The sequence below is a fragment of the Pristiophorus japonicus genome, chromosome 4 (genome assembly GCF_044704955.1).
Source record: "Pristiophorus japonicus isolate sPriJap1 chromosome 4, sPriJap1.hap1, whole genome shotgun sequence".
NCBI classification, from domain to species: Eukaryota; Metazoa; Chordata; class Chondrichthyes; family Pristiophoridae; genus Pristiophorus; species Pristiophorus japonicus.
Window position 1 is genome coordinate 10,018,334 of NC_091980.1, and position 27,388 is coordinate 10,045,721.

General features: G+C 45.9%; 1 protein-coding gene and 1 non-coding gene across 2 annotated transcripts in view; both read left to right on the forward strand.

The window, feature by feature from the left end:
- ik (IK cytokine) overlaps window positions 1–27,388 on the forward strand; it is a 69,796-nt gene that overhangs the window by 27,007 nt on the left and 15,401 nt on the right. The window contains exons 10-15 of the mRNA XM_070878010.1: window positions 2,135–2,243; window positions 3,991–4,036; window positions 9,601–9,817; window positions 18,510–18,528; window positions 21,198–21,276; window positions 26,516–26,596. Coding sequence (XP_070734111.1) covers window positions 2,135–2,243; window positions 3,991–4,036; window positions 9,601–9,817; window positions 18,510–18,528; window positions 21,198–21,276; window positions 26,516–26,596 — 551 coding nt within the window. The remainder of the gene's footprint in view (window positions 1–2,134; window positions 2,244–3,990; window positions 4,037–9,600; window positions 9,818–18,509; window positions 18,529–21,197; window positions 21,277–26,515; window positions 26,597–27,388) is intronic.
- Window positions 7,379–7,459, forward strand: trnas-uga (transfer RNA serine (anticodon UGA)). The gene has a single exon. It is a non-coding gene; the product is annotated as a tRNA-Ser (tRNA).

Consider the following 27,388-nt stretch of genomic DNA (forward strand, 5'->3'; position numbering starts at 1 on the left):
GTTTTGAGAGAATGTTGTCCGGAATGCGTCTGAATCGCTCCCCCCACCCACCCCATGTACGTGGAGCCCTGTGTCTCCTGTAGGTTGATGTCAAATCTGGAGTCCCGGTGTTGTGCTGTGTAAACATAAACGGTAGAGACAGAAAGTACCTGATAGATGTATCCGATATCATTTCATAGCACCTGAAATATTATGGGTCAAATCTTCTGGGAAGAATAACAGTGTGTTAGTGACGCACGGCATTATTAATGCACAAATCGGCCAGAAGGTTCAGAGGATGAAGAGATATGCGTGAGTTGCCAATCTCCAGAACTTCCTGGACGATTTACGCTGCTCCACCGTTGCCTCGCACAAACGGCATCTCACCATCAACCCCCCCTGATACTTTTAAGAACTTGCTGGGTTTGCCCCTTAACTGCCCATTAAACGCGCCACAGAAACTTAGAAAAAGGAAGACTTGCATTTATTTAGCGCCTTTCACAACCACCGGATGTTTCAAAGTGCTTTACAGCCAATGAAGTACTTTTGGAGTGCAGTGACTGTTGGAATGTGGGAAACACGGCAGGAAATTTGTGCACAGCAAGCTCTCACAAACAGCAATGTGATAATGACCCAGATAATCTGTGGGTTTTTTGGTTTGAGGGATAAATATTGGCCCCAGGACACCGGGGATAACTCCCTTGCTCTTCTTCAAAATCGTGCCGTGGGATCTTTTACGTCCACCTGTGAGTAGGCTGTGCCTCGGTTTAACATCTCATCCGAAAGACGGCTCGTCTGACAGTGCAGCGTTCCCTCAGCGCTGCACTGGAGTATCAGTCTAGATTTTTTTTTGTGTGCTCAAGTCCCTGGAGTGGGACTTGGACCCACAACCTTCCAACTCAGGCAAGAGTGCTACCCACTGAGCCACAGCTGACACTTGGGGCTCACCATTAACAGTGCAAATATCCTTTTAATGACATGATAAATGTTCATGCAATCCCAATCAATCTCTCCAGCCCAGAAAGGAACAATTGAAACCATTGAGTCTCATTCCTGCACGTAGTAAATTGTTGGAGATTTTTAAGTTTTTACGTTATTTTATTTATTTTCCTTCCTGCCTCATTTCTCTTTCTGTACCTGATTTGACTCATGTTCGCCCTCCTTTTCAGTCGTCACTCTGTTTCTTTCTCAATCCTTGGTTAAGGAGATACACTGTCTGTCCCGTCATTCACTGAGGTCCCAGATGCCCTGTCGCCTGCTACCAGCTTACACTTCCTGCACATTACGGCACAATTTATATAATAAAAGATAAGAACATAAGAAATAGGAGCAGGAGAAGGCCATACGGCCCCGCGAGCCTGTTCCACCATTTAATACGATCATGGCTGATCTGATCATGGACTCGGCTCCACTTCCCCGCCCGCTCCCCATAACCCCTTATTCCCTTATTATTTAAGAAACTGTCTATCTCTGTCTTAAATTTATTCAATGTCCCAGCTTCCACAACAGCTCTCTAAGGCAGTGAATTCCACAGATTCTGAGAAGAAATTCCTCCTCATCTCAGCTTTAAATGGGCGACCCCTTATTCTAAGATCATGCCCTCTAGTTCTGGTCTCCTCTATCAGTGGAAACATCCTCTCTGCATCCACCTTGTCAAGCCCCCTCATAATCTTATATGTCTCGATAAGATCACCCCTCATTCTTCTAAATTCCAATGAGCAGAGGCCCAACCTCCTCAACCTTTCCTCATAAGTCAACCGCCTCATCTCCAGAATCAACCTAGTGAACCTTCTCTGAACTGCCTCCAAAGCAAGTATATCCTTTCGTAAATATGGAAACCAAAACTGCACGCAGTACTCCAGGTGTGGCCTCACCAATACCCTGTATAACTGTCGCAAGACTTCCCTGCTTTTATACTCCATCCCCTTTGCAATAAAGGCCAAAATTCCATTGGCCTTTCTGATCACTTGCTGTACCTGCACACTAACCTTTCTCATTAAGATGCGGGGAATAAATCGGTGCATGGCCGCAAGATGCCCCGCTTGAACAAGATTTGGCCCCATTGGGATTGTGCACTGCGTTGATTTTTGCGTGGCTTGTGCCATCTTTGAACTTTGTGTCGCCTTGCCATGATCAATCTGTACTTTGTCTTCAGGCACAGACAACCTTGACCACGAATGACATTGTGATCAATAAGCTGACTCAGATCCTGTCCTACCTGCGCCAGGGAACTCGTAACAAGAAGTTGAAGAAGAAGGATAAAGGTAACGTCACAACAAAATGCAGGATACCGCGGGAAGGCTTTTAAAACCAACCTTCCCGTTTAGCCGCGCGACTGTCTCGAGGTCCCGCGCAGCCGGTAAGCCGGCTTCCCGATGTACTAAACCGCGCACGGCGGAAGTTTGAATGGGCTGTGCGGCCCGTTAAAGGGGCCTCGTGGCCCCCAAAAAATTAGTGGGAACGGTAGTGCGTTTGATGTACAAGTACAACGTCTCCAGTCCAATCCCGGGACTGAGACCATGCCAATTTTCAGATTTTAACGGATTTCGGACAAGAAAATCAAGAGCACGTACGTATGCTACCGAGACAGGCAAAGTACTAATGTTGGTGTGGGTCGGGCCAGGTCAAGGGTCACTTGGCAAGGCTCGGACCGCCGCACGCCATTTAAAACATAGCGGCGAAGTCGATAACTAGTCCGCCCCGATGGTTTTTGGACAATAATTCCGTATTTTATTTTACTGATTATCAAAAGGGATTTTCTCAAAAATGTTCGGACAATTGCGATTTTCGGACAGCCGGATTTGAGACGTTGTCCCTGTAGTCTATGTGGATTTTAGCAAGTCGTTTTGATAAGGTCCCACATGGCAGACTGGTCACGAAATTTGTGATTCAGGTCAAAGTGGCATGTTGGATCCAAAATTGTCTGAGGCAGGAAGCAAAGGATAATGGTTGATGGGTGGTTTTGTGACTGGAAGGCTGGTTCTAGTGGAGTTCCACAGGGCTCAGTACTAGGTTCTTTGCTTTTTGTGGTATAAATGATTTAGACTTGAATGTAGGGGTATGATTTTACCAGGCACAATAATTTCACGGATATTTGCTGTCAGAAGTTGGGCCCAACTCTATGTCCGCGGAGGCCCATTTTTTCGGATTCGTACAATTTGTCAAGAGAATCCTTGTGCAGCCCCTACAGGCGTGTACAAACCTCGTACGCACCCGTAGGGGCCGCAAATTTAGCCCCACTATGCAGAGCTAACACTGATCTGCGATAAGTTGTGATGTAGAGCTAACACTGATCTGCGAAAAGTTGTGATGCAGAGCTAGCACTGATTTACACAGAGTATAATCGCAGGTTAGGACAACGTCTGAATCTCTACATTGTGGAACTGATCATTATCATTTTACTAATGTGTATTTATGCCATCCTGCTGCAGCTGAATTTCTAATTATTCAGTGTTGCCAGGATTTTAGTCAACGGTAATGGTCCGTGAGTGTGAGAGGCCTGCTTTTACCGGCTTAAGAGTTTTAAAAAAACATAAACAACATTTTTTCATTCACTTGGACATTAAAACCCTGTGCAATTTATTTTTAGCCCTGCTTAAACATGTAAATGTATTTTTCAAAAAATTTTATTTTTGTTTTAAATATTTAATTAAATTTAAATGTTTATTTTATTTATTTGATGTGTAGAGGTATTTTTTTATGTGGTCCCCATTCATACTTATGGGAGTTCTGTACATACGGAATCCCCATAAGCATGAATGGGGATTACCTTCTTTGGTTGGGCTGGCCCACGTGATCTCGGGGGCGTTTGCGAACCGCGTGTTCCCCTGGGATACGCAGGCCTACACGAAGAGGCCCAGGAGCGCAAGTCGCCGGGAAGCCTCCGACCACAAATTCGGCCCAATAATGCTCCTAAATAGATGCAAAATGGGAAAATAAATTCTGATCCTCAGGTTCATAATCGATATAATAATGCACTACTAATTTTTTTTTACCTGCTTTATATCCCAGGTAAATTGGGAGCTGATGAAAAGAGACCACCAGAGGCGGATATAAGGTAATTTTTATTTATATTAAAAAAACATGGGACAGTTCTTTCTGTTGGGAGGGAGAGCATGTGAGAGGGCTCCTTTAAGTGGTTGAGGGCCAGATATTTTAAAGTTCCCAAAGACTAACTACCAGCATCAAAGGTGTGCGTTTGTGCCACAAAAGTGACTGCCGAACGTTGAATATGATATCTGTGGGCGCAATCCTACAACAGGGCTGTCTCATCAAGCACTATTGGGTAAAGGAAAGAACTTACATTTATATAGTGCTTTTCACAGCCTCAGGGCAGCCCAAAACGCTTCACAGCCAATGTGGGAGCCAAGCTCCCACAAACAGCAGTGTGGTAATTACCAGATAATTAGTTTTTTTAAGTGGTGTTGGTGGAGGGATAAATATTGGCCAAGACACTGGGGAGAACTCCCCCGCTCTTCTTCGAAATAGTGCCATGGGATCTTTTGTGTCCATCTGAGAAGGAAAACGGGGCTCGGTTTAACGTCTCATCTGAAAGACGGCACCTCCGACAGTCCAGCACTCCCTCGGCACTGCACAGGAGTGTCAGCCTAGATTTATGTGCTCAAGTCCCTGGAGTGGGACTTGAACCAACAACCTTCTGACTCGGACGAGAGTGCTGCCCACTGATCCCTAGCTGACACATTGCCTTTCTTTCGGACATGCACATGTAGCTGCCACGGTCCTGCAAAAACAGCAGTTTAATCAGTGACCAAATAACCTGTTTCGATGTTGTTGGCCGAAGGAAGAACGTTGGCCAGGGCCACCAGGACAACTCCCCATTCCTCTTTGAATAACGGCATGGGATCTTTGGGCAGGCAGGCCGTGCCTCGGGTGTAACATCTCATCGGAAAAACGGCACCGCTGATCACGTGATAACCCTCAGTGCTGCCGAGCTGTTCTCGAACCATTGGCTCGAGAACAGCTGGAGCTCGCCCATCAAGTCTGGGTGATTAATTGAGCGACAGGCACTTGGAGGACAGCTGCTTTGCCACTCGCTCTGAGCAACTTGGTTATTTTAAAAGATTTTCATGTCAAGATGAAGTTTAGACGGTGTATGCAAATCAGAACCATACAGAGAAAAGTTCCCATGGCAAGTCACGGAGGAGGAGGACGACGAGAGTCAAACGAACATGCTATGTCGACAGTTTTCTAATGAGGCCGACAGCTGTGAATAAAGAACCAAGGGTGAAGTATAATCTGACCTGGAAGGCAGAAAAGAACACTGCTCTGGAACAAACACCTGATTTGTAGCTCCGACAACACTGCTGGGTTGGGCCAAGAGAGAACTGACTGCTTGTGAGGCCAGAACACAGAATCTTCTTCATTCTGGCCACAGCTAGCTCCGAAGGCTTGCAGGTGTCAGCCCGTGGCTCAGTGGGTAGCACGCTCGCCTCTGAGTCAGAAGGTCGTGTGTTCAAGCCCCACTTAGCTACTGGGTACGGTAGAACAGTGGTTATGTTCCTGGAGTAGTAACCCAGAGGCCGAGGCTAAAATAGAATCAGAGAACGGTTACAGCACAGAAGGAGGCCATTCGGCCCGTCGAGCCCATGCCGGCTCTCTGCAAGAGCACTTCAGCCAGTCCCACTCCCCTGGCCTTTCCCCGTTGCTCTGCAATTTTTTTTCCATCAGGTACTTATCCAACTCCCTTTTGAAAGCCACGATTGAGTCTGCCTCCAGCGCCCTCTCGGGCAGCGCATTCCAGATCCTCACCACTCAAGAGTTTTTTTTTTTAATTTTTCCTCATGTCGCCTCTTGGTCCTGCTAATCACCTTAAATCTGTGTCCTCTGGTTCTCAACCCTTCTGCCAATGGGAACAATTTCTGTCTATCTACTCTGTCTAGACCCCTCATGATTTTGAACACCTCAATCAAATCTCCTCTCAACCTTCTCTACTCTAAGGAGAACAAGCCCAGCTTCTCCAGTCTATCCACGTAACTGAGGTCCCTCATCCATTCTTGTAAATCTTTTCTGCACCCTCTCTAAGGCCTTCACATCCTTCCTAAAGTGCAATGCCCAGAATTGGACACAATACTCCAGTTGAGGCTGAACCAGTGTTTTATAAAGGTTCACCATAACTTCCTTGCTTTTGTACTCTATGCCTCTATTCATGAAGCCCAAGATCTATGATCCTTTTTAACCACTTTCTCAACCTGCCCTGCCACCTTCAACGATTTGTGCACATATACCCCCAGGGTCTCTCTGTTCATGCAGCCCCTTTAGAATTGTTTATATTGCCTCTCTTCATTCTTCATACTAAAATGTATCACTTTGCACTTTACTGTGTTAATTTACCACGTCTCCACCCATTCTACCAGCCTGCCTATGTCTTCTTGAAGTCTATCACTATCCTCGTCACTGTTCACTATACTTCCATGTTTTGTCATCTGCTCTGTACACCTCAGTCATTAATATATATCAAGAAAAGCAGTGGTCCCAGTACCGACCCCTGGGGTACACCACTGTATACCTTCTCTTTCCCCACCCCCCCCCAGTCTGAAAAACAACCGTTCACCACTATTCTGTTTGCAGTCACTGAGCCAATTTTGTATCCATGCTGCCACTGTCCCTTTTATTCCATGGGCTTCAACTGTGATGGCAAGCCTATTACCCTGTATCTGGCACTTTATCAAATGCCTTTTGGAAGTCCATGTACACCACATCAACCACATTGCCCTTATCAACCTCTCTGTTACGTTATTAAAAAACTCAATCAAGTTAGTTAAATACGATTTGCCTTTAACAAATCCGTGCTGGCATTCCTTAATTAATCCACACTTGTCCAAGTGACAGTTTTGTCCCGGATTATCATCTCTAAAAGCTTCCTTACTGCTGAAGTTAAACCGACTGGCTTGTAGTTGAGCAAGGGTGTAACATTTGCAATTCTCCAGTTCTCTGGCACCAGCCCTGTATCCAAGGAGGATTGGAAAATTGGGGCCAGTACCTCTGCAATTTCCATCTTTACTTCCCTCAGCATCCTAGGATGCATCCCATCCAGTCCTCATGACTTATCTATTTTATGTACAGCCGTCTTTCTAGTACCTCTTCCTTATCAATTCTTATCCCATCGAGTATCTCAACGACCTCCTCTTTCACTGACTTTGGCAGCATCTTCTTACTAATGATCTGGAGCCGTGAGTTCCAATCCCACCACGGCAGCTGGGGAATTTAAATTCAGTTAATTAAATAAACCTGGATTTAAAAAGCTGGTCACCGTAATGGTGACCATGAAACTACCGGATTGTCATAAAAACGCATCTGGTTCACTAAAGTCCTTTGGGGGAGGAAATCTACCTTCCTTACCCGGTCTGGCCTATATGTGACTCCAGACGCACAGCAATGTGCTGTGACGGCCGAGTGGTTAAGTTGTGGGCTTGAAACCCAATGGGGTCTCCCCGCGCAGGTTCGAACCCTGCTCGCAGCGACAAACCTTTTAAACCACAGATTAATCAAAGTCAGTCAGCATGGATTTGTTACGGGAAGATTGTGTCTGACTAACTTGATTGAGTTCTTTGAGGAAGTAACAAGGAGGGTCGATGAGGGCAGTGCGTTTGGTGTAGTTTACATGGATTTTAGCCAGGCTTTTGACAAGGTATGTCCCACATGGTAGGCCAATCAAAAAAGTAAAAGCCCATGGGATCCAAGGGAGAAAGGCAAATTGGATCACATTGGCTCAGTGGCAGGAAGCAAAAGGTAATGGTTGATGGGAGCTTTTTGTGACTGGAAGGCTGTTTCCAGTGGGGTTCCACAGGGCTCAGTAAACGGTCCCTGACATTTTGTAATATATATTGATTTAGACTTAAATGTTGGGGTTATGATAAATAAATTTGCAGATGATACAAAAATTGGCCATGTGGTTGACAGCACTGGGTAACCTCTAGACTGCAGGAAGATATTGATGAACTGGTCAGTTGGATAGAAAAGTGAATTCAATCAGGGGAAAGTGTGAGGTAATACATTTGGGGAGGGGCAACAAGGCAAGGGAGTACACAATAAATGGGAGGATACTGAGAGGTGTGGAGGAACCGAGGGACCTTGGAGTGTGTGTCCACAGATCCTTAAAGGTAGCAAGATAGGATAAGGGAGTTAAAAAGCGTACAGAATGCTTTCCTTTTTTAACCGAGGCATAGAATACAAGAGCAGCGAGGTTATGTTTGAACTGTATAAAACACTAGTTAGGCCACAGCTGGAGTACTGCATGCAGTTCTGGTCACCACATTATAGGAAAGATTTGATTGCACTAGAGAGGATACAGAGGAGATTTATGAGAATGTTGCCAGGACTGGAAAACTTTTAACTGAGGGAAGATTGGATAGGTTGGGGTTGTTTTCCTTGGAACGGAGGAGATGGATGGGAGATTTAATTGAGATGTATAAAATTATGAGGGGCCGAGATAGAGTGGATAGGAAGGACCTATTTCCCATAGCAGAGGGGTCAACAATCAGGGGGCATAGATTTAAAGTAGTTGGTACCAGTATTATAGGGCAGATGAGGATACATTTCTCTTTCTTTCCCCCCCCCCCCCCCCCAAGAGGGTGGTGGGGGTCTAGAACTCACTGCCTGAAAGGGTGGTAGAGGCAGAAACCCTCACCACATTTGAAAGGTATTTGGATGTGCACTTGAAGAGCCATAATCTATCGGGCGACGGACCTAGTACTGGAAAGTGGGAGTAGTAGGCTGGGTAACTCTCTTTCGACCGGCACAGTCACGATGGGCCGAATAGTCTCCTTCTGTGTTGTAATTTTCTATGATTCTTAACTGCCCTCTGAAATGGCCTAGCAAGCCACTCCGTTGTACCAAACCGCTGCAAAGAACAGCGATTCAAGAAAGGGGCTCACTACCATCTTCTCAAGGACAATTAGGGATGGGCAATAAATGCCAGCCTTGCCAGCGATGCCCACATCCCAGGAATAAATAAATAAATGAGAAAAATTCAGTCTCGAACACATTATCTAGGCTGACACTACCAGCATAAGACGGAGGAAGTGCTGCACTTTGGAGTCTTTCAGATGAAACATTAAGCCTAGGCCCCACCTGCTCCCATGACAACATTACAACAGTGACTACACTTCAAAAAGTACTTCATTGGCTGTAAAGTGCTTTGGGAGGTTGTGAAAGGCGCTATAGAAATGCAAGTTTCTCTCTCTCTCTCTCTCTCGCCTTTCTCTCTCTCTCTCGCCTTTCTCTCTCCTTTCTCTCTCTCTCGCCTTTCTCTCTCTCGCGCCTTTCTCTCTCTCTCTCTCGCGCCTTTCTCTCTCTCTCTCTCTCTCTCGCGCCTTTCTCTCTCTCTCTCTCTCTCTCGCGCCTTTCTCTCTCTCTCTCTCTCTCGTGCCTTTCTCTCTCTCTCTCTCTCTCGCGCCTTTCTCTCTCTCTCTCTCTCTCTCTCTCACCTTTACTTTTCTTTTACTTTTTTTCTTTCTCTCAAATTCTGAGTGCAGGACATTTTGAATAATAGGATTGTACCAATCTGTGTTTTAGGAGAAGCCTGCTTGACTTTTTGCAGAATGTTTTGACTATTCTCTGATCATGAACTGCCGTGCATTTACTTTTCTCATCTACTCTCAGCATCTTTGACGACATTGGCGACTATGTGCCGACCACTGCGAAGGTCGTTCGAGAGAAGGAGCGCGAAAAGTACCGCGAGAAGGAGAGAGAAAGAGAGCGGGAACGGGAACGGGAGAGGGAAAGAGAAAGGGAGCGAGAGCGGGAGCGGGAAAGAGAACGGGACGAGGAGAAAAAATCCCGACACAATTACTTTGAGAAGCCGAGAGTGGACGATGAGGTAAGCTCTAATCGGTCAGTGTGAAGTGCAGCCCGAGGGCCACGTTTCAAAAGCAGTGGAGCTTGTAATACAGTCCGGAGGGGGGCGGGGGGCACTTGTAGCTTAGCTGCCCCTTCACTTGTGGCCTGCAGCAGATCTGATCCTCCATGACAATGGAGGCAGCTCGTGTTTGGAGCAGCTGGAGGGAGTTTTAAATAAAGCTAGCGATAACATAGCGATAACAGCAGACCTGTCGAGGGGACAAAATGAAAAATATAAAGTCATGAAATTATGACGATCGCAAGGATGGAGGACGGTGATTGGTTCTTCCATATTAGTTGAATCACTGGGCATGGAATAAATTTTAAAGAAAGCTTAAAAACTGATTTAATTTGCTTCAATTGCTGATTTTCTCATTTTAACTTAATTTATAATTATGGTATATATATAATTTTGTTTAATTATAATTAATCTTTATTCTACTGATTTTACTATTGTATACTCCTTATTGTATTATTTGCAATGTAATTTGAATTTCTTTTTAGGTTTTTCACCTGAGTCTTTCTGCGTGCACGTTGTGGCTGCCACTTTGGACCCGAGCCTTTAACCTCTTTTTACATTTCCTTCTCTCACTTTTTCTCTCTTTCCCTCAATGGTCAATATCTTACATGTTAAGTGCCTTGGGACGTTTTACTACTGTTGTGTCCTCAAGTCGCTGGAGATATATCACCAACGATGTCTCCGCAAGATCCTGCAAATCCCCTGGGAGGACAGGCGCACCAACATCAGCGTCCTCGTCCAGGCTAACATCCCCAGTATTGAAGCACTGACCACACTCGATCAGCTTCGCTGGGCAGGCCACATAGTTTGCATGCCAGATATGAGACTCCCTAAGCAAGTGGTTTATGCGGAGCTCCTTCATGGTAAACGAGCCAAAGGAGGACAGAGGAAACGTTCTAAGGACACCCTCAAAGCCTCCCTGGTAAAGTGCGACATCACCACTGACACCTGGGAGACCCTGGCCGAAGACCGCCCGAGGTGGAGAAAGTACATCCGGGAGGGTGCTGAGCACCTCGAATCTCAACGCAAAGAGCGTGAAGAGGTCAGGCACAGGCAGCAGAAGGAGCGCGCGGCAAACCAGTCCCAGCCACCACTTCCCTTGACTAATGTCTGTCCCACCTGTAACAGGGTCTGTGGCTCTCGTATCGGACCGTTCAGCCATCAAAGAACTCACTTTGGGAGTGGAAGCAAGTCTTCCTCGATTCCGAAGTACTGCCTATGATGATGAGATGCTTCAATAATGACTCCACGAGGCAATGTGTTATACTTGAACCGTTAGTCCTTTATTAGTTAACTCCAGAGTGAGGATCACACCTGGCGGCCTGCCTTTTATTTTACATTGGGCCAGACACACCTGTACAGGTAACCTACAAGTCTCCCACTGCTGTGCCCTCTGGTGGCACACCTTGTGATAGTACCAACAGTAACCATGTAAGGTACATGACAACTACGTTAAAGGCGCAATATAAATAAAAATTGTTGTGTTCTGGGCCTCGATTCACTGTCTCTCGGGCAGTGGGGTGGGGTCTGACACTCAGCACTGTTCCCTTTCCGGCAAGTTAAGGGAATGCTGTGAGCAAACAGGTCTATCTGTTCACCCCCTTCCCTGTGTGAGGATTGATGCTCCCATCCCTCCACAGTACATTGTGTTGGCAGCATTCCTCGGGGGTGGGGGGTGGGGGGCCTTAAGCAAGCCACTGGTGCTCGCGACAGAAAGTTACTGAGTAACTCGAGTGTAAGTTTTGTTACAGAGCTGTGATGATTAATGAGATTTTATATATTTATTTTTCAAACACTGAAAAGTTGAATAAAAGCAGCTCTTCGCTCACTTTTCTTTTGCACGTAGTGGTACCTATCTAACAAAATTGGGTGTTCTTTTGAGGTCAAATCAATCATGTAAAATTTGGCAGAGCTCTTGTTTAAAACCCATGAGCTATTAATAGATTTTGATTGAAACATATTGAAGTAAATACAGCACAGTGAGGGACGCTAAGTTATCAGGTAAGACAGGAATGGCCTAATTGCAAAAGAGAAAAACTTGGGAGTCTGAAAATAGTTTGAAGCTTGGCGTACTGTGACAGTTTAAGTTGAAAGAGTGATCACTTCTAGTCCATTCCCAATAAGTCGTATATGAAAGGGTAACTGTTAACTTGTGGGGGAGACCAAAACTAGGGACCATAAACACAAGATAGTCACTAATAAATCCAACAAGCAATTCAGGAGAAACAGCTTTACCCAGAGAGTGGTTAGAACATGGAACTTGCGAGCACGGAGTGGTTGAGGCCAATAGTATAGATGCATTTAAGGGGAGGCTAGATGAGAGGGAAAGGAATAGAAGGATGCTGATAGGGTGAGATGCAGTAAGATGTGCCGTGTGGAGTATAAACACCGGCACACACCTGTTGGGGCCAAATGGCCTGTTTCTGTGCTGTACGTTCCATGTATTTCTATACAACCATTGTCTTTAATCGTACTGCTGCAGTCAGTCACCGGTGTTGACCCGGGTTTTGTGCTGTATTCGTTTGTCTGCTGCTGAATCTCATGACAAACACACCATCCAATCTGCACACTGCCCTTGGGGCAGCGCAGTCTGCTTGCATTGTGCCAGATGCTTCTTGTCTGCTAACTGGAGCAGGATTTGCCTGTCAATGCTTTAGCCTTGAAAAATATCCGACATTAAACTTGTAATCTCCTGACACAAGAGACGGGTTGATAGGTATGTAAGCTCAGGTACTGAGGAAGACTTTCTTTGAATTGAGATCTTGCAGTGATTGATCCTATTTTAGGATGACCCATTTCGCAGCGTGTTGTACGCCTGGGCAGCTGAGCACAAGGTGACTTTTGAGTTGAGGCAACAAATCGTCATCGTGTAGCAAAAGGTTTAGTGGTACTTCACGGAGAAGGAGACGAGTCAAATCCCAAACAGGAGTGTAACGCAGCCAAGTTTGCTGACGATACAAAGATGGAAGGAAAAGCAATGTGTGAGGAGGACACACAAAATCTGCAAAAGGACATAGACAGGCTAAGTGAGTGGGCAAAATATTTGGCAGATGGAGTATAATGTTGGAAAGTGTGAGGTCATGCACTTTGGCAAGAAAAATCAAAGAGCAAGTTATTATTTAAATTGAGAAAGATTGCAAAGTGCCGCAGTACAGCGGGACCTGGGGGTACTTGTGCATGAAAACACAAAAGGATAGTATACAGGTACAGCAAGTGATTAGGAAGGCAATTGGTATCTTGGCCTTTATTGCAAAGGGGATGGAGTATAAAAGCAGGGAAGTCTTGCTACAGCTATACAAGGTGTCGTGTATGTAGACCATGTACACTAACTGTAGAGTCACATAAGTTGTGCCACCAGAGGACACTGCGGTGGGAGACCTGAGGGTGACCTGCATAGGCTGCAGGGCCCAGTATAAAAGGCTGCCCACCACGCTTGTGCCTCACTCTGGAGTTACAATAAATAGGACGACAGTCACAATGGTTCAAGTACAATACTAGACCTCATGGAGTCATTCATAAGAGTATTAAAGACATAACACAATATATTGATGGGCCACAACCGGAGTACTGCGCGCAGTTTTGATTTCCATATTTACGAAAGGATATACTTGCTTTGGAGGCAGTTCAGAGAAGGTTCACTCGGTTGATTCCGGAGATGAGGGGGTTGACTTATGAGGAAAGGTTGTGTAGATTGGGCCTCACTCAATGGAATTCAGAAGAATGAGAGGTGATCTTATCGAAATGTATAAGATTATGAGGGTGCTTGACAAGGTAGATGCAGAGAGGATGTTTCCACTGATGGGGGAAACTAGAACTATAGAGGGCACGATCTTAGACTAAGGGGCTGCCAATTTAAAACAGAGATGAGGAGAAATTTCTTCTGAGGGTTGTAAATCTGTGGAATTTGCAGCCTCAGAGCTGTGGAAGCTGGGTCATTGAATACATTTAAGACAGAACTAGACAGTTTCTTAAACGATAAAGGGATAAGGGGTTATGGGGAGCGGGCGGGGAAGTGGAGCTGAGTCCATAATCAGATCAGCCATGATCTTATTGAATGGAGGAGCAGGCTCGAGGGGCCGTATGACCTACTCCTGTTCCTACTTCTTATGTTCTTATGTATGTAGGAGTTGGGCAAACAGTTAGGGAGGCAAAAACAGCTGTGATGGAAGAGGCATGTTTTGTGATGGACGGAGGACATTCCACTGATGGAGCAGGAGAGCGGGGGTGCCAAAATAGATTGCAGTAGAGTCAGGAGGGCTAAGGTCACCCCTCTCACTCCTTTGTGGCCCCTGCCTTCCCTGTACCATCAGTCGGGCATCCTCCGCTCATCACAAAACCTGCCCTCGCTCACCATATTGGCCAGGACACCAGAGAGAACTCCCCTGCTCTTCGAATAGTGGCCATGGGACCTTTTACGAGAGCAGGGACGTCAGGCTGAAGGAGGTAGGATGGAATGAGGCACTGGAAGGATTTGTAAATGAAGTTTGAAAGCACTTACGCCTTTCGCAATCTTGAAATATCCCAAAGCGCTTTACACCCAATGAGGTGCTTTTAAAGTGTAGTCACTGTTGTAATGTAGGAAACATGGCAGCCAAATTGCGCACAGCAATGTGATAATTACTTAAAATATACAGCACAGAAACAGGCCATTCGGCCCATCCATTTATGCCGGTGTTTATGCTCCACTCGAGCCTCCTCCCAACCTTCCTCATGTAACTCTATCAACATAACCCTCTATTCTTTTTCCTCCTATGCTTATCTAGCTTCCCCTTAAATACATCTATATTATTTGCTTCTACCACTCCATGTTTGCGAGTTCTAAATTCTCTCCACTCTCTGGGTAAAGAAGTTTCTTCTGAATTCCCCATTGGATTTCTTGGTGACTATCTTATATTGATGGTCTTTCGTTATGCTCTTCCCCACAAGTGGAAACATTCTCTCTCTATCCACTTTATCAAAACTCTTCATTTTAAAAAGATCTCTAATAGATCACCCCTCGGCCTTCTCTTTTCAAGATGGGTATATTACTGATGGGTATAACATAGAAACATAGAAAATAAGTGCAGGAGTAGGCCATTCGGCCTTTCGAGCCTGCACCGCCATTCAATAAGATCATGGCTGATCATTCCTTCAGTACCCCTATCCTGCTTTCTCTCCATACCCCTCGATCCCCTTAACCATAAGGGCCACATCTAACTCACTTTTGAATATATCCAATGGCATCAACAATTATCTGCAGCAGGGAATTCCACAGGTCAATAACTCTCTGAGTGAAGAAGTTTCTCCTCATCTCAGTCCTAAATGGCCGACCCCTTATCCTAAGACTATGTTCCCTGGTTCTGGACTTCCCCAACATCGAGAATGTTCTTCCCGCATCTAACCTGTCCAGTCTCGTCAGAATCTTATATGTTTCTGTGAGATCCCCTCTCATCCTTCTAAATGCCAGTGAATAAAGGCCCAGTTGATCCAGTCTCTCCTCATATGACAGCCCAGCCATCCCTGGAATCAGTCTGGTGAATAACCTCGCAGTTCTGCTATCATTCTTGTAAATCTTTTGCGCACCCTCTCCATTGCCTCTATATCCTTTTTATAATATGGCGATCAGAACTGCACACAGCTAATGACCAGATAATCTGTGTTAGTGATGTTGGTTGAGGGATAAATATTGGCCAGGACACCAGAGAAAACTCCCCTGATCTGTTTCGAAGAGTGGCCATGGGATCTTTCACGTCCACCTGAGATCAGGGCAGACGGGGCCTCGGTTTAAGATCTCGTCCAAAAGTCGGCACTTCCGACAATGCAGCACTCCCTCAGTACTGCACTGGAGCGCTGGCCTAGATTTTTGTGCTCCAGTCTCTGGAGTGGGGCTTGAACCCAGTAAGACAATATGCAGCAACCACTTACTTAAGTTTCCGGAGGCAAGAAAGCAGAACATCAGAGTTTAGCATTCAAGTCTCTGAAATTGGTGAGCCAGGGAGCCAGTGGAGCTCTGTGTGTGCTGCGGAGCTGAAAGAATTTGGAGAGAAACCGATTCAAAGCAATTGGCAAACTAAGCTGACGCGGATCCAAAAATTACATGTTTACTGTTGCTGTTGAGAGTGCAGCCATACTGAATTTGTGAACATGGTGGGCCGCCCCGACCTGTGAGAGAAAACCACCGCAGGTCGGGGATATAAACAGAGCTGGAGCGCAGGGCCCTGGAACATCGTGGGTGGAGGTTCGGCGAATGAGGGTACGGGGCCCAAGGACAGCACGGGCCAGCCCACACTGCGATATGTGTGTGCACACGGTCCGTGCAGCAGAGCTGGTCTGCAGTCATCCTGGTTCAACCCTTGCCACTGGATAAAGGCCTAGCTCTGTCAAGCCCGTGTGGTGGCTGATGTGCATGTTAAAAAAAATCCACGCACTGACATCTTCCACCCCCTCAATTGGAGTTCAGGACTGGAACGTCGGGTCCTTGTGAACTCTTGTGGAAGCAAGTCATCCTCGTTCGAGGGACTGCCTGTGATGATGACTGAATTTGTGTGCAAAATGTGTACTTTATATTGGAGGTTTAGAATCAAGAGGGTGCAGAGATCTTCAGTAAAAGTGTGGCTCCTAACATGGCATAATGGGCCCAAGTTTCCACATGATTTGCACCTGATTTTTAGGAGCAACTGGTGGAGAACGGACTATCTTAGAAATCGCAATTCTCCACATTTTTTTTTCTGCAGTTCAAGTCAGGTAGAACAGTTCTACTTTGGAACAGAATTTTTTCTTCAAAAGGCGGTGTGTCCGGCCACTGACGCCTGATTTCAAAGTTTCCACAGTGAAAACGTACTCCAAACTAAGTTAGAATGGAGCCAGTGAAGATTTTTGTAGAACTGAGAAAACCTGTTCTACACATTAAAAAATCAGGCGCAGGTTACAAATTAGGCGTCCAGAACGAGGTGGGGGGGGAAGGGAACTCATTAAATTCTACAATAAATCCTTATTTATACTTCTACAAATATTATACAAATAAATCCAACCTGAATAAACATTTATAAGCCAAGAAAAGATTAAATAAACCATCTTCCTACCTGTGTGAAAGTGCTTCAGCCAAGGAGAATTCTGCAGCCGTTCGTGCCGCTGAGCGGGAGGGGGTGGGGGGTGGGGGAGAAAGCCGTTCGTGTCGCTGAGAGAGAGGGAGGGAGGGACACGCGGGTCGGGTCAGTCGGGCGGGGGGGGGAAGCGGGTGTCGGGTCCGGTCTGGAGGCAGGGGATAGCGGTTGTCGGGGGCGGGGAGCAGGAGCTGGCCGTAGGAGGAGCCTTACTCACCCAGTGAGGCCATTCAGCCAGGGCTAGGGGCCACGTGCTTCGGGCCCCTCCCACACAGTTCGGCGCCTGGAGCTACTGCACTTGCGTGTCCACTGTAGCGCGCATGTGCAGAGGTCCCGGCACTGTTTTCAGCGCAGGGACCTGGCTCCGCCCCCCCACAGCTCGTGCTGGCTGCGCCGAGGGCCAGAGGACCTACAGGTAGGTGGAGAATACAGAGGATTTTTTTAGGCGCGAAAAACGGGCGCCCAGCTCGGAGGGGCGCCCGTTTTTTTTCTTGTGGAAACTTGGGCCCTATATTTCTATTTCGGAACAATATCCAAGTGTGAATTCCTTATTTGGGATGGGTGTGTTTAAAAGCTTCATAACCACCTGGTTTTGCCTCAGGACCCAAATCAGAGCCCGCAGGCCTCCGCCCACCGCCCGGATGAGCGGGGTCACCGGCCGCCATCTTGGATAGGGCGGGGTTCGAGGCGGGACAGGAACAAAGAGTGGGCGGGGTTTCACAGTCTCTGTCAGTTTGATTGGACCACATGTTTCTCCTCCTATTAGTGGCCCCTGAAAGGGAGCCTTGTTATGCTGGTTCTTGTCTGGTGACCCTATGTCACCTGATTGGTCCATCAAAAAAGGCCCAGTAACCAGAAGAGAAAATCACTAACTCATCGATTTTATTTTCACTCTGCACACAGCGGGTGTAGAACTGAACCCAACCAGAGCAGAGGTAGGGAGAAAACTGGGAGTGGAGGAAAATATTTTGGGGATGGTGCGATGGGTTTGGATTTCGGCACAGGGAGGAGGGAGAGCGTGTGGGCTGGGGATTTACAGCTTTGGAGGTACAAGAGAGGAAAGAATGTGCCATAGAAAGTGTTATTAAGGTCAAAGATCAGCCATGATCTTATTGAATGGCAGAGCAGACTCGAAGGGCTGAATGGCCGACTCCTGCTCCTAATTATTATGTTAATATTTGTAATCCATAAAGATATGTTGTAGTACAGGATCTAATTTGAGACTAGTGCCTATTATGCGTCCTTTAAACTTTTTTTTCTTGCCGTAGTTTACGAATGTGTAGCACAGTCTTCAAAATGCCAAACACTTGGGAATAAGAGGGCAAACTTCACGAAATTCAATCTTTTAATCGTGCATTATACTGCTCGCTCGCTCACTCACTCACTCGCTCGCTCTGTCTGTCTCTTTTCCTTTCTCTCTCTATCTCTCTGTCTTTCTCTGTCTTCCCCTCTGTCTCGCTCTCGTTCTTATGAGCCCATTATTGTAGTTGGTTAGTTAACGTGTGCGTGCTGAGTAATTATTCTGACTGTAATAATCCTAATTTATTTCTATTTCCTTTTCTTTCAAACAGCCAGTAGAATTGGAGACTGGTGAGTACTTTCTTATGATGAATTATCACGTATGGTGTCTGAAGATTAGTCTGAGGTAGGGTGCAGCCCCATGCTTTGCTGCCTTGTTTAGATTACAGTACTAAACTCTCAATTAATTTTCCCTTTCCCCTTTTTTATTTTCACCGGTCACACATCATTAAAGATTCTGAGGGGGATTGACAGGGTAGATGCTGAGAGGTTGTTTCCCCTGGGCTGGAGAGTCTAGAACTTGGCACCATCTCAAGATAAGGGGCTGGCCATTTAAGACTTGGATGTGGAGAAATGTATTCTATCTGGGGGTTGTGAATCTTTGGAATTCTCTACTCCAAAGGGCTGTGGCTGCTCAGTCGTTGAGTATATTCAAGGCTGTATATTTTTGGACTCTCGGGGAACCAAGGTATATGAGGCTCGGGCGGGAAAGTGGAGTTGAGGTTGAAGATCAGCCATGATCTTATTGAATGGCGTAGCAAGCTCAAGGGGCCGTATGGCTTACTCCTATTTCATACGTACTTATACAATCGTAGAAGTTTAGAATCATCGAAAATAGTACACCCATAGAATGAAGCCATTCAGCCCATCGGACTGGTGCCAGCTCTCTGAAATGCATCACCACCATGGCGCTGTCAGTTCTGTTTAGTTACAAATCATTTATGTTTGAGTGCAGGTGTGATTTTTTTTTTTTTACAATATAAATTAACAAAATAATTATCTGCTTGTGGATCATACAGCATGTATTATTTAGTTCAACAGTCCCTGCAGCACAGTGATACTGGCCTTGGCATTTGATTGTACACAGGATTCCATTTATTAAAGGCCAGACGGTCTTTGGGTTCAAATCTAACTGAGCCCGATGGTAGAATGAATCACTGAATGCCCCCTCTGTCTGCTGACTGTAAGGCTCTATGAAATGTGGGTTTTGGCAGCTTCGATCCAGAACCTTGTGGCCACGTAAGCACACTGACAAATTGTTCATTAGGAACGCTAGTGTAGTGGTTATGTCACTGAACTATTAATCCTGGACCCTGGACTAATTGCAGAACCTGAGTTCAAATCCCCTCTTCTCCACCATGGCACATTGAGAATTTGAAATTTTTTTGTCGAAAATATCTGGATATAAAATACCTGGGGCTGGAAATTGCCCTCCGCACCGTTTGGGGTGGATGATTCGAATTAGTCGAATTTTCACCGGCAGGAGTCGGAGGGAAGAGGCAGAAAATTCGTCACTTTAACTATCACCGCCTCACAGCGCTTTTGGGGTGGGGCGGTGTCTGTCACCGCTGCGCTGAGCACGCCAACGTGGCGGTGATGAAGTCAGCGCGACGCAGAAATGCCACTTAAAGGGGAGGGACGCTGCGAGGCCTAATGAGGCCTCCTTGGCGCTCACTTTACAGCTTCAGAAGGAGGCCATTTTGGCCCATCGTGTCAGTGCCGGCCGACCAAGGGCTATCCAGCCTAATCCCACTTTCCAGCTCTTGGTCCGTAGCCCTGTAGATTACGGCATTTCAAGTGCGCATCCAAGTACTTTTTAAATGAGGTGAGGGTTTCTGCCTCTACCATCATAGAAACATAGAAAATAGGTGCAGGAGTAGGCCATTCAGCCCTTCGAGCCTGCACCGCCATTCAATGAGTTCATGGCTGAATATGCAACTTCAGTACCCCATTCCTGCTTTCTCTCCATAACCCTTGATCCCCCTAGTACTTTCAGGCAGTGAGTTCCAGACCCCCACCACCCTCCTGGATGAAGAGATTTCCCCTCAAATCCCCTCTAAACCTCCTACCAATTACTTAAATCTATGCCCCCTGGATGTTGACCCCTCTGCCAAGGGAAATAGTTCCTTTCCATCCACTCTATCTAGGCCCCTCATAATTTTATACACCTCAATGAGGTCGCCCCTCAGCCTCCTCTGTTCCAAAGAAAACAAACCCCAGCCTATCCAATCTTTCCTCATAGCTAAAATTCCCCAGTCCAGGCAACATCCTCGTAAATCTCCTCTGTACCCTCTCCAGTGCAATCACATCCTTCCTGTAATGTGGTGACCAGAACTGCACGCAGTACTCCAGCTGTGGCCTAAATAGTGTTTATATACAGTTCATGCATCACCTCCCTGCTCTTGTATTCAATGCCTCGGCTAATAAGGGAAAGTATCACGTATGCCTTGTTAAACATCTTATCTACCTGTCCTGCTACCTTCGGGGATCTGTGGACCTGCACTCCAAGCACATGGACATGCTAATAATTGATTTAATTTGCTTCAATTGCTAATATTATAGTATATATTATTTAATTTTATTATAATCTTTATTATACTGATTTTACTATTGTATACTCATTGTATTATTTAAAAAGTAATTTGAATTTTTTTTTAGTTACTTCTGTCTGCGTGCGCATTTTGGCAGCTGCTTCAGACCTGAGCGTTTAACCTCTTTTTACGCTTCCTTCTCACGCCTTTTCTCTCTTTCCTTCAATGGTCAATATCTAACGTGTTGTAACATTGTTGTGAAGCGCCTTGGGACATTTTACTACGTTTAATGCACTATATAACTAAAAGTTGTTATTTTTGTTCCTCTACACTTCTCAGTGTCCTGCCATTTAATGTGTATTCCCTTGCCTTGTTGGCCCTCACACTACTCACTCACACTAATGTCTCTCTCACTCTTGTTTTCTGCAGGCCCTGGGACAGCAAAGGATCTGATCAAATCGATCAATGAAAAGTTTGCAGGAGCTGGAGGATGGCAGGGGGCAGAATCATATCTTTTCTGTGCGACAGTATTTTCCAAAGGCAAAATACTGCGGTTGCTGGAAATCGGAAATATAAACAGATAATGCTCAGCTGGTCAGGCAGCCTCTGTGGAGAGAGAAGCAGGGTTAACGTTTCAGGCTGGTGACGTTTCGTTAGAACTGGAAAATGTTACAGGTTTTAAGCAAGTACAAAGGCAGGGAAACTTCGGGGGGTAGTGGGGAGGAAATAACAAAGGTGAAAGGTCTGTGATCGGGTGGAAGACAGACGTGATTAAATGCACAGCAGAATCATTCACATCATGGCTAGATTACAGAAGCTGGGGTTGTTCTCCTCAGAGCAGAGAAGGTTGAGGGGAGATTTGATCGAGGTGTTCAAAATCATGAGGGGGCTAGACGGAGTAGATAGAGAGAAACTATTCCCATTGGTGGAAGGGTCGAGAACCAGAGGACACAGATTTAAGGTGATTAGCAGAAGAACCAAAGGCGACATGAGGAAAAACCAGCGGGTGGTTAGGATCTGGAATGCGCTGCCTGAAAGGGTGGTGGAGGCAGATTCAGTCGTGGCTTTCCAAAGGGAATTGGATAAGTACCTGAAGGACACACATTTGCAGGGCTACGGGGAAATGACGCGTGAGTGAGACTAGCTGATGTGCTCTTGCAGAGAGCCAGCACGGGTTCGACGGGCCGAATGACCTCCTTCCGAACCGTAACCATGCTATGATTACCAGGAAATGCTGTCCGAAGGTACGGGCACAGTGGTTATGATCTGAAATTGTTGAACTCAATGTTGAGTCCAGTAACATAGAAACATAGAAAATAGGTGCAGGAGTAGGCCATTCGGCCCTTCGAGCCTGCACCGCCATTCAATAAGATCATGGCTGATCATTCACCTCAGTACCCCTTTCCTGCTTTTTCTCCATACCCCTTGATTCCTTAACCGTAAGAGCCATATCTAACTCTTGAATATATCCAGTGAACTGGCATCAACAACTCTCTGCAGCAGGGAATTCCACAGGTTAACAACTCTCTCTGAGTGAAGAAGTTTCTCCTCATCTCAGTCCTAAATGGCCTACCCCTTATCCTAAGACTATGTCCCCTGGTTCTGGACTTCCCCAACATTGGGAACATTCTTCCCGCATCTAACCTGTCCAGTCCTGTCAAAATCTTATATGTTTCTATGTGATTCCCTCTCATCCTTCTAAACTCCAGTGAATAAAGGCCCAGTTGATCCAGTTTCTCCTCATATGACAGCCCAGCCATCCCTGGAATCAGTCTGGTGAACCTTCGCTGCATTCCCTCAATAGCAAGAACGTCCTTCCTCAGACGAGGAGACCAAAACTGAACACAATATTCCAGGTGAGGCCTAACTGAGGCCCTGTACAACTGCATTAAGACCTCCCTGCTTCTATTTTCAAATCCCCTAGCTATGAAGGCCAACATACCCTTTACCGCCTGCTGTACCTGCGTGCCCACTTTCAGTGACTGATGAACCGTGACACCCAGGTCTCGTTGCACCTCCCCTTTTCCTAGTCTGCCACCATTCAGATAATTATTCTGCCTTTGTGTTTTTGCCCCCAAAGTGGATAACCTCATATTTATCCACATTATACTGCATTTGCCATGCATTTGCCCACTCACCTAACTTGTCCAAGTCACCCTGCAGCCTCTGAGCGTCCTCCTCACAGCTCACACCGCCACCCAGTTTAGTGTCATCTGCAAACTTGGAGATATTACACTCTATTCCTTCATCCAAATCGTTAATGTATATTGTAAAGAGCTGAGGTCCCAGCACTGAGCCCTGCGGCACTCCACTAGTCACTGCCTGCCATTCTGAAAAGGACCCGTTTATCCCACTCTCTGCTTCCTGTCTGCCAACCAGTTCCCTATCCACATCAGTATGTTACCCCCAATACCATGTTATTGGGGGTAACATACTGATGTGGATAGGGAACTGGTTGGCAGACAGGAAGCAGAGAGTCGGGATAAACGGGTCCTTTTCAGAATGGCAGGCAGTGACTAGTGGAGTGCCGCAGGGCTCAGTGCTGGGACCTCAGCTCTTTACAATATACATTAACGATCTCTTGTGCGGGACCTTATCAAAAACCTTTTGAAAGTCCAAATACACCACATCCACTGGTTTTCCCTTGTCCACTCTGCTAGTTACATCCTCAAAAAATTTCAGAAGATTCGTCAAGCATGATTTCCCTTTCATAAATCCATGCTGACTTGGTCCGATCCTGTCACTGCTTTCCAAGTGCGCTACTATTTATTCTTCATGATTGATTCCAACATTTCCCCCCACTACTGATGTCAAGCTAACCGGGCTATTTTCTCTATCCCTGTTTTCTCTATCCTTTTTTTAAAAAGTGGTGTTACATTAGCTACCCTCCAGTCCATGGGAACAGATCCAGAGTCGATAGACTGTTGGAAAATGATCACCAATGCATCCACTATTTCTAGGGCCACTTTCTTGAGCACTCTGGGATGCAGACTATCAGGCCCCGGAGATTTATCGGCCTTCAATCCCATCAATTTCCCTAACACAATTTCCTGACTAATAAGGATTTCCTTCAGTTCCTCCTTCTCGCTAGACCCCGAGTCCCCTAGTACCTTCGGAAGGTTATTTGTATCTTCCTTCGTGAAGACAGATCGAAGTATTGATTCAATTGGTCTGCCATTTCTTTGTTCCCCATTATAATTTCACCTGAATCTGACTGCAAGGGAGGTAGGTTTGTCTTTACTAATCTTTTTCGCTTCACATATTTATAGAAACTTTTGCAGTCAGTTTTTATATTCCCTGTAAGCTTCCTCTCGTACTCTCTTTTCCCCCTCTTAATTAAACCCTTAGTCCTCCTCTGTGAATTCAAAATTTCTCCCAGTCATCAGGTTTGTTGCTTTTTCTAGCCAATTTATATGCCTCTTCCTTGGCTTTAACACTATCCTTAATTTCCCTTGTTAGCCATGGTTGAGCCACCTTCCCAGTTTTATTTTTACTCCAGACAGGGATGTACATTTGCTGAAGTTCATCCATGTGATCTTTAAATGTTTGCCATTGCTTATCCACTGTCAACCCTTTGAGTATCGTTTGCCAGTCTATTCTAGCCAAATCACGCCTCGTACCGTCGAAGTTACCTTTCCTTAAGTTCAGGACCCTAGTTTCCGAATTAACTTTGTCACTCTCCATCTTAGTAAGGAATTCTACCATATTATGGTCACATTTCCCCAAGGGGCCTCGCACAACAAGATTGCTAATTAGTCCCTTCACATTACACATCACCCAGTCTAGGATGGCCAGCTCCCTGGTTGGTTCCTCGACATATTGATCTAGAAAACCATCCCTAATACACTCCAGGAAATCCTCCTCCACTGCATTGCTACCAGTTAGGTTAGCCCAATCAATGTGTCCATTAAAGTCGCCCATGATTACTTGCTGCACAACCAGTAGGTTGTAAAGTGCCTAATTGAAAGATGAGTTGCTGTTCCTCGAGCTTCCTTGGAACAATGCAAGAGGCCGAGGGCAGAGAAGTCAGAGTGGAGCGGAGAATTAAAAGTCCAGGAGATCACTCTGGCCATTAAATTACCTGCAGTACCGACCTTCTGTAAGAGGTCATCTCTGCCACAGCCAGAAACAAATCCAGCTTTCGCTCGAAGGGATTCAGTGAGTCTGCATCCACCACATGGAACAGCAGCGTGTTCCAGAGGTCTACTGATCTCTGGGAAAAGAACCACCTCCTGACCTCTAACCTAGATCTAGCCTTATACAACTTAAATTTGTGATCCCTGGTTCTGCCTAACCTATTTAATTGAAATAAACGGTCAGCTGGAACACTGTCTATTCCCAGATTTTTGAGCAATAAGGGAGTAAAGGGTTATGGGGCGCGGGCAGGGAAGTGGAGCTGAGTCCATGATCAGATCAGCCATGATCTTATTAAATGGGGGAGCAGGCTCGAGGGGCCAGGTGGCCTACTCCTACTCCTATTTCTTATGTTCATTATCATAAACCTCAATCATATCTCCCCTCCCCGCCTAAGTCTACGCTGCTCTAAGGTAAAGAGTGCCAACTCTTTTAACCTACCTTGATAACTAAGATGCTTCAAACTTGGAATTAGTCTAGTGGCCCGCTTCTGCACCTTTTCCAGAGCCTCAATATCACCCACTATGTGAGGAGACCAAAACTGGACACACTATTCCAAGTGCGGCCTGACTAAGGTCTTGTACAAGGACAGAACAGTACGCCTCGTCTTATACTCAATTGTCCTATGGATACACCCCAACGCCCTATTTGCTCCAGCTATCGCTGCATGGTATTGCTCGTATACCTTTAAGGATGTATGCACTAGAATGCCCAAATCTCTCTCTCTCTCTCTCTCCACCATCTTTAGTTCCTTTCCCTGAAGGGTGTATGAATGGTGAGCATTTGCCCTTCCCACATGCGTAACAATTTCAAAATTCTCATCTTTGTTTACAAATCCCTCCATGGCCTCGTCCCTCCCTATCTCTGAAATCTCCTCCAGCCTCACAACCACCACCCCCTACCTACCCCCCCCCCCCCTCCCCGGAGATGTCTGCGATCCTCAAATTCTGCCCTCTTGAGCATCTCTGATTATAATCGCTCAACCATCGGTGGCTGTGCATTCTGTTGCCTGGGCCCCAAGCTCTGGAACTCCCTCCCTGAATCTCCGTCTCTCTACCTCTCTTTCCTCCTTTGAGACGCTCCTTAAACCCTACCTCTTGGACCAAGCTTTTGGTCATCTGCTGTAATTTGTTATGTGGCTCGGTATCAAATTTATTTGTTTTGTCTTAAAACCCCACTCCTGTGAAACATCATGGGCGTTTCACTACGTTAAAGGCGCTATATAAATACAAATTGTTGTGTAGTTATAAACAAAATTTGACACGAGCCACTAGGAGATAGCAGGGCAGGTGACCAAAAGCTTGGTCAAAGAGGTAGATTTTAAGGAGTGTCTTAAAGGAGGAAAGTGAGGCACAGAGGTTTAGGGAGGGAATTCCAGAGCTTAGAGCCCAGGCAGCTGTTAACATCCTTGAACAAAAGTAGAATTGATTGGCTGCAACATGAAACGTGCAAGTCATTTTTCTTTAAATAAATTTTCATTTAAAAGAAATTGTGCTCTGCTTAAGGCAAATCGCCTAGTCCTTTTCCTTGCACTGTTTGGTATCTCCCTAGGGATAGCCTCATTGAGCTAACTACATTCAGGCGAGATAAGTGTTTCCTTAACTGAGCATCAAGGCAAAGAGGCAAGAAGAGAAGAAACGCCTTGGAGACTTCTTTGGAACAACCGACAGCTATGCGGAGTGTTACCCAGCCACGTAAGTGTTGGCACAATACGAAAGTCCTTGACTCAAAAGAACAGGGCAGTGGTGCTCTGAATTCTGGAGGAAACGTCTGCATGTGTAGAAACATATAACATATGAGCGACTTTGAAAGAGTAACAAGAAACTGTTTCCACTGACGTGTGGCTTGGTAAGCAAAGAAACACCGATTTAAGATCATTGGCAAAAGAACCAGATGAAATATTAGGAAATAATTTTACACAACCACTTGTTGTGATCTGGAACGCGCTGCCTGGAAGCAGATTCAATAGTAACTTTCAAAAGGGAATTGGATATTGTGCATACAGTCTTTGTCTCCTTATTTAAGGAGGGATATACTTGCATTGGAGGCAGTTCAGAGAAGCTTCACTAGGTTAATTCCTGGGATGAAGGGCTTGTCTTAAGAAAGGTTGGGCCTGTATTCAGTGGAGTTTAGAAGAATTCAGTGGAGTTTAAAGGTGATCTTGAAACATATAAGATTGAGGGGGCTTGACAGGGTAGATGCAGAGAGGCTGTTTCCCCTCGTGGGGGAATCGAGAACTAGGGGGCATAAGGGGTGGCCCATTTCGAACTGAGATGAGGAGGAATTTCTTCTCGGGGTCATGAATCTGTGGATTTCTCTACCCCAGAGAGCCATGGAAGCTGGGTCATGGAATATATTTAAGGTGGAGATAGACAGATTTTTGAACGTTAAGGGAGTTAAAGGATACAGGGAGAGGACAGGGAAGTGGAGCTGAGCCCAAGATCGGATCAGCCATGATCTTATTGAATGGCGGAGCAGGCTCGAGG